At 40.3% G+C, this 7,747-nt stretch overlaps 1 protein-coding gene across 1 annotated transcript in view; it reads right to left on the bottom strand.

Moving 5' to 3' along the window:
- Positions 1–232: 232 nt before the first annotated feature.
- LOC104404550 (cyclin-dependent kinase 11B-like) overlaps positions 233–7,747 on the bottom strand; it is a 14,609-nt gene continuing 7,094 nt past the window's right edge. Inside the window, 10 exon segments of the mRNA XM_010013005.1 lie at positions 233–614; positions 905–1,094; positions 2,174–2,322; positions 2,592–2,708; positions 3,494–3,601; positions 4,413–4,534; positions 5,050–5,155; positions 5,464–5,585; positions 6,856–6,946; positions 7,624–7,747. The exon segment at positions 7,624–7,747 is cut by the window's right edge and continues 29 nt beyond it. Of these exon segments, the coding sequence (XP_010011307.1) occupies positions 522–614; positions 905–1,094; positions 2,174–2,322; positions 2,592–2,708; positions 3,494–3,601; positions 4,413–4,534; positions 5,050–5,155; positions 5,464–5,585; positions 6,856–6,946; positions 7,624–7,747 (1,222 nt within the window). The 3' untranslated portion in view covers positions 233–521.

Raw genomic sequence — 7,747 nt, 5'->3', positions numbered from 1 at the left:
TTACTTAAACCACACAACATAAGAAAGGGGTGTTTGCCCAGGCTGACATTATGCTGTAATGGTGTCAGCACAGATAAGTTTCCATTCTAGAAGACTTAATGCCACCAACATCCAGGTTTGCTGCATGTGAAGAAATGAAATCCTTCCCACTGTTAAACAATTAAAAATGTATTTTAATTCTACAAATTTACAAGGAAAAAAAAGAAAAAACAACCAAACCCCCAACAAAATAAACCCAACAAAACCTAAAAATAAACCAGAGACTGTTCCAGGATTGTACTTCAAGTTTTGCTTTGTCAAATTTTGTAATGATCCTTGGCTTTTCAGGTTAATTCCAGTCCTCTAATGGAATGCAGCAGTTGTACTCCACACCCAGCAAGAGCCTTTGCATCTGTGATGACATTTGACTTTTCCCCTGTGAAAAGCATCCAGTCTCCCTGATGTGAAGATCAGAACTGGGGCACTCAGAAATCCACTCACATGAATGGTTCTCTTTGTTTTTTAATCCTCTTTCACACAGTTTAAAACTTGAGGCTGAAGCCAGGTCCTGCAGCAGATGCTCCTTGAGTGGTGGTGGTCAGGTGAAAACCTGTGTCTTTCAGATCATCATCACCCTGTGAAAACCAATCACAATTCATTTATCATCAATAAGCCTCTGTGACCTTTCCAACCCCAAAATCTAAACAGTGACAAAAAACCCCAAAGTATCTTTAGGAGATGAGAAATAAACGTTTGACTCAGTGGCATCACGGGCCAGTGCAGCCCATGTGAACTGTTCCTAAATCAGGGTTTGGATGTGTCTGAAGACATGACAAGTCCAGGGCAGGGGGTTGATGATCTTTAATGTTCCTTCCAACCCAAGCCAATCTGTGATTCTAAGTCCATGTCAATGCACTCTACTCACCAACTGACTGTATCCAAGGCCTCCCTCAGGTGGTCGAGGGCTGGTGCCACGTTTCACCCTTTGCTGTTCACTTTTTGCTGGCCACGTGGGAAACATGGAGGGGTCAATGGGAAGAGGAGTCTCCCGGAAATACTCGTGCTTCAGCCCATCCTCAGCAGTAATTCTTCGGGCTGGGTAGTATGTCAGAAAGCTAAGGTAAAAAAAAAAAATCAGGAAGACAATGAAATAGGGCAGAGGAATACTGAAACACAGTGTAACTTAAAATGCTCCACCAGTTAAAACACCTGCAGCACAGAAACATGTTCTACTCTACTATTAATCCCCCACAGCAGTGTGTTTTACACTTATTTCTCATGTATTTCTGCAAGTTCCAGACCCTCATCAGTACTACAGTATTATTGGGTACTATTCTTACCCAAAATAATGAAGACATAACTCTGTCACAGACAAAGCAATAAAGAAGTAGATGACACTGATGTGACATTATCTTTAATAAAGACTTGGACCTTCCCAAAGGAAATCTAAACTGCCACTAAATTATTCATAATTCAGTCAAAAACCTGGATCATCAAGTCTTAAATATTGGGAAGAATAAAATTCCCTTTTCTTAAAATTTAGTTTTTTAAATAAAGTTCTAAGATTTAAAACTGAATCATTTACTTCGTGTCATGACAATTAAAGGGAATGTTAGGGGAGAATAAAAATCTCTCAAGCCATTGTCAACCTTGTAAAGAAAAACTACTGAGAATACAATCAGAATGCACCAGTAGAGTTAGATAAAAGTGGCAGAACATGAAATGTGATGGAACTCATGAACACTAAAAATGTAGGAGAAAAACCTCAAGATCGCCATTTACCTAATTCTTTAATATGATCTCCAGAATGAACTGGGTTTTTCCTCCTTTTTTCAACTGTAATATAATTGTTTTAACAAGATCCATGAGAGCAGACTCACCATGTAATTAAAATGCCATGAATGAACTAAAACTACTACTAAAACATTTTTCTGTTCTTGTAGGATATAGATGTGCAAGAATAATCTTGGCTTGAGGTTTAACAGCAGGTGTTAAGAGCATGGTACACTGAATAAAGCTGCTGTGAGAGACAGTGAGGAACAGCATTGCGAGGGATGTCTCAGACAAACTTCAGCTGCATCCGCATGTTTTGACAAGGTCAGATGCACTCAAATACCATGTTTCACCATGAATCATTTTCTATCACTGTCACAGCATATGAGCACGATTCCCAATGATGCAATGAAACACTTACTTGTTCATCAGATCAAACCCCTGATCAGAGAGGAGCGCTCCAAACCTCTTGCGCAGGTTGTTGTAGGGATACTCAGTGAACGTCATCTTCTTGACTGCCGGCAGCTCATTGTAACCGGGCCAGATTTTTTCACTTGGAGTACCCAGATCCTGCAAATAAAACACCTTCTTAACAAACTCACCCTGGAGGGCAACCCTTCTACTTACTCTTTATATAGTTATAGGAGTTGGTAAGTATCCAGAGAAAACAAAGCAAACCAAAAACCATGGTCTTAACCATACTGTAAAACAAGAATCAGAGTAATGATCTTTCATTAATGTTGAATCTAAGAGCAACAAGCACTTTTTATGTCTTAACTACTGTCATGTACTTGTCTCTAACCCAGTCGGTCAGAATCCACTGGTGTTAAAAACCTTACCTTAAAAACTTTGTTAATCTGGTCGATTTCTGACTTCCCTGGAAACAGGGGTTTCTGTGTTAACAGCTCTCCAAATATACACCCCACTGACCACATGTCTATTGCCGTTGAATACTCCTGAAAAGAAGGGATATAGATCATATTCCAATACCCAAGGCACAGATCTCCACTGTATTTATTTAAGAGTTAAAATTACTATGAATTATAACAAAAGTAACACCCATGTACACAAACATTTCAGGATGAAACACAAGTCTCCAGAACACTGCCTTTCTTTTCCACTCACACACAGAACATTACGACCAACAAAACACTCTAACTCACACTCTCTTGCAGAGATCCTTAGACCTTATTTTGCCACAACAGCAATCTCAGGTTATGGGACACCTCTTCTGTTAAATGTAGCCATTTCTATTACAAAATTATCTTTGTAAGATAGCACAGGGCTTCTTTTGCACCCATTGTTTTGGTGGCAGTGCAGTATTTTTTCCTGGCATGGTTCTTGTCACTGAAACCCTACAGATTTCATCTGGATTTCCATTATGGAACAGGTAATCAGCAGGGAACATTGGTGCCAGTACCTTGTTCTGCTCCCCTGTGTCACAAATTATAGACTAAGGTTAAAAATAAATACAAATCCAGCAGCCCAAGGTGACAGGGACAGTTTGCAGCAGTCCAGCAGCACCGCATAAGCACTCTTAAGAGAGAAAACTCCATCTGTCACCCACCCACCTTCTGCCTGTGGAAGATGAAAGCTTTTTAGCTGTGTTATTAGAAAAAAATAGTACTTAAGGCAGAGAATTTCCACTTCTAAATCAATATAAAGCATTGAGCATACTTACACTTTGTTCATAAATTGCATACCCTGAAGAGTCACTCCTTTAACAGCCGGAGAAACATACCTTTGCTCCAAGCAACAGCTCCGGAGCCCTGTACCAAAGTGTCACAACCACTGGTGTGTAGGGCTTCAGTGGAGATCCATATTCTCGGGCTAGTCCAAAATCTCCAACCTAAATGAAAACTGGTGATCAGTAACATGTCCAACATTCCAGTGCCAGCATGTGCTGGCCATGCTGGCTCCTGCAAAGCTTCCAGCTTCCAGAAAGAGCCACACAGAATAGGCTGTTTCTTATGGCCCTTCCTTGTCTTTTTCCACTGCTGGGGAAAAAACCCATTTTTCCCTGCCTGAGGCCAAGTAACAGTTCCTGTTATTGATCATCTCAACAGAAAGCTTGTATGGGAGGGGGAAAACAAAGCCAAAACCAACAACAGATGCTGACTTCAACTTTGCAGGCAAGGGAAAAAGTCAAAGTCCAGTTTTCCTGAGAAAAGGAAAGGCTTAACAGCAGCTGTAAGATGTAAATAATGGCAATATACAGCTGGCATGTAGAATTTAGATGTAAAAATTTAAATGTCCTCATCTTAGTGCTGCTTTTCTCTTAGATTTTTGTGAGTCTGCGAGAGCTTAAAATCTCCATCTCCACCAGTTATTGCACAATTCAGCACTACTACAGAGCCTTACATTCTTTTTTAAGCCTCACAATCTCTCAAGGTGAAAAGAGCAACCCCAATTGCTGGGGTTCTGGTACAGAATTTGGTATTCACTAGGCCATGCTTATTGGTGACATCCCAGCATAGATCTTACAGCTGTGGCAAAGCAGTCTCTTTACTTCAGTAGTGAAGTTCAATTCTTCACAACTGTATGTTTTATACCTCAAAACTCTTAAAAATTAGTGCAAAACATCCTACCCAGCTCTTGATCTAGCTCTAATGCAGTGTAATTCTGCAATGCAAGTGTGGGATCTCTCATGTAATTCTTACTTTTAAAATGCCCGAATGACTGAGCAACAGGTTGGAAGTTTTGAGGTCTCGGTGTAGTATCCAGTTGTCGTGCAGATGCTTGACTCCTCGCAGCAACTGAATCATCAAGGTTTTCACTTCACCTGAAATGAAGCCAAATGTATTTAAAAGCACAGTATAAACTGCACCATAAAAATATGCCACAGAACAAGAGCAGTTAAACCCAGAGAGCTGCCAATAAAGCAGAATTAATCTGGGTAGCTGGAGTGCTCCAAACAATGCTCAGAAATCAATGCCTCAGAAATGCAGGAAGTGGCCAAAGTTAAACCCCAGTGTTCTTTTCCAGTTTAGCACAGGGAAACTCCCTTGATTTCACATCTGAAGCTCCACCCTAAGCAAACTGGATTCATCAAGCCAAGTGTCACTATGAGTATCAGCACTCCCCACCTACAACCCTATCTTGTGTTGGTAAAATCAGACTGAACAGAGAAAAAGCAATGAAATCTCTGTTCCAAAGAGCACTCATAGGACATTCCAAGGCAATACACGTCACTGTGCAAAGCTAGTTCACTGATGTCGGTACAGCCCAAGGACACTGAGGTTTGCATTGGCCAGTTTTCCAGCCCTGAGAATTATAGGAGACTGTGGCAAACAGTACCTGGTAGGAATGGTTGCTTCATTGTTTCCATCAGACTCTTGAGATCATGCTCTACATAGTTCATTACAATGTAGATTTTATCCATATTGCTGCCTACAACGATTTCCTGAAACACAGAAACAAGTGATGAAAACAAGCAGACAGGATTTTCAAAGCATGCAAAAATGAGTGGTAGAAATATACTGTCAGGAGGATGAATGGAGCTGCCACTGATGAAATCCAGAGAAAAATCAACAGAAACCCAACTCATTTTTGCTAAACCTCAGATTATGTAAAGACAAGTTATGTCCATGTAGTTTCATGGGTAGTATACAACTCTTTACAGAAAGAAGCTCTGCTATTGATGCTGCCTTTTTTAAAGGGCATTTTAAAAGCCAAGAGCAAAAATACTTTTGAAATAGATTTGAGCCTTACTCTGACAGTGACAATATTCAGATGCTGTGCTTTCAGAATAGTGTTTATTTCTCTCAGAGAAGTAATGGGAAAGCCTTCCTTCTCCTTTTCCATCTTCAGTCGCTTCAGAGCCACAATCTCATCTGCAAAGGAAACAGAATTAACTGCAGATTTCCAATCACACAGCTAATAAGATACATGGTAAGAGGTTCCCCCAGTGTTCCGTCACTAATTTAGTTGATTTGAATGAAAGCCATTAAGACGTTATGTTGAACCAAGAAGCAGAGTCGGTCTCAGATTAGCAAAGTAAAGATTGCCACCACCAAAAGATTGCCAAATTTAAAGAATTCAAACCAAAACACAACCAATGGATTTTAGTGTATTCCAATATAATCCACCAGGAAAGGAACTAAAAGTGTATTTAACTCTAAACTCCTCACCATAGTTGGGAAGGTAAGAGCAGACAGAAATGCCTCAAATGCAGTTTAACTCTGTTTAAAGACCCAACTTGAAAGGTGCTACTCAAAACATTACTGAAGTGCATTATTTAATCTGGTTTTTACATGATATTGTGGAGAATAATGGCTGTGTTAGTCTTGGAGTAGGCCTCAAGACAGAGAAGGAAAAGGAAAACAAGCTCATGGTAGCTGTCCAGTAAACGAGTGAACCCAGAGAAACCACAATGCCAGCTGTGTGCTTCCACTCCCCAGAGGAGACCAAGTGGTCCTGTTATTCTAAAACAAACTGAAACCAAGGCAGCCAGAATTCAATTAAACCTCCCACCAAAATCACAGCTTGTCAGTTGGAACCTGACAATAACCCTAATTACTGTCTAGGTCTGCTTTGGAACATAGTTGTTTGCACAACTCTCCTTACCATCTGCCAACTCTATTTAAAACTGCAGATATATTCAAGACACTTGCCTTTACAAACCTGGTCAGCAAAGAGATTGAGTTTTTGTAATGTAAATCCACTTGTATATACAAGAAATGGTTATTTGAGAAGGAACTTTAAAACTGAAAAGAGTGGAATTTCTTTCTACAAGACACCGCAGTGTATCCTCACTGCTTTCAGGACTTCTCTAATCCACAGCTGCGCTCACAGTGACCCCTGGTGGAACACTGACAGCAAATCATGAAAGATTCCAGCCAGGTGACTATGTAGAGCAGATCCCAATACAGAAATAACTGCATTTGGAGCCAGAAATTGTCCTACACCACCATGGCCAACACAGAGATGACTTGTGAACAGAAAGAACTGCCTGTATGTCAATGTCCACATGCGATTAAGAGGCCTAAATTATTCTTGATAAGGAAAAAAGTCTTTTAGACAGATTTTGTTCATCAGTGAAAAATGCAGAACTTGCAGCCCTAAATACCATGAAGATAGTAACTGGAGACCACTTGTACTAACCAGTCTTCTTGTCTTTTGCTCTGTACACTACACCATATGTTCCTTCTTCAATCCTGTTCAAACACTGAAATTCCTCCACACTACGACATCCCTGAAAACAGACAGATGGACACCAGTTACTCCTCCAGTATCTGCCTGGGTGTTTAAGAAGACAAACTTCAGCACCTTCACAGGAACAGTTAACATTTACCAGGAGAATTCAACAAGTAGTCATGTGAGAAAGGTATCTCTGGGGTTCATTTTTACTTGGATCTCTTAAGGAATTCGGGAGTCTGTGTTTTAGGAGATCAATGAAATCATTTCATTAACTCATCACTCATTCCCTTTTGCAGAGACTAAACTGAAACATCTGCCACAATAGCAAAGGCAGCAGCTCAGCACCTCAGCCTGACACCTTTCATATTAATGCTCTTCCTATTTCTACACTTGGTTGTTATCTACAAGAAGAACAACCACCCATCAGCTTATATTCACATTAACAGAACCTTTCTCTCACAAGTATCTATTTTCAGAGAGCACTACTAAGATTCCAGAGTATCAAACGTATTATCACATTCTTAGCAATATCTAAAAGAGTCATCACATTTCTACCTTGTCAAAAAAGAGCAATATTTCACACAGAAATGTGTATTTTGTGATGTTCAGTCAGTAAGGCACATTCTGCCCATGAACTGTCTTAGGCACAAAGGTTTTTAAGCTGTTAACAAAGCAGCTAGAGAAATCCATTTGCCTATGATATTCTCAAGCATCCTTTAAGTCATCCTCTACCTGAAGTGCAGGAAGATACTTGGGTAGCTCTTGTTTCAGTTCGATGGGGGAGGAAGCTGGCGAGTCAGGGATATAGTCTCCTTCTGTCATTGCATTGGACTGGGGGGTTCCCTCCCCTACTTCC

This window comes from Nestor notabilis, unplaced genomic scaffold, assembly GCF_000696875.1.
Source record: "Nestor notabilis isolate BGI_N333 unplaced genomic scaffold, ASM69687v1 scaffold16574, whole genome shotgun sequence".
NCBI lineage: Eukaryota > Metazoa > Chordata > Aves > Psittaciformes > Psittacidae > Nestor > Nestor notabilis.
Note: the sequence above shows the minus strand (reverse complement) of the source record. Positions and strands in the feature narration are given on the sequence as shown.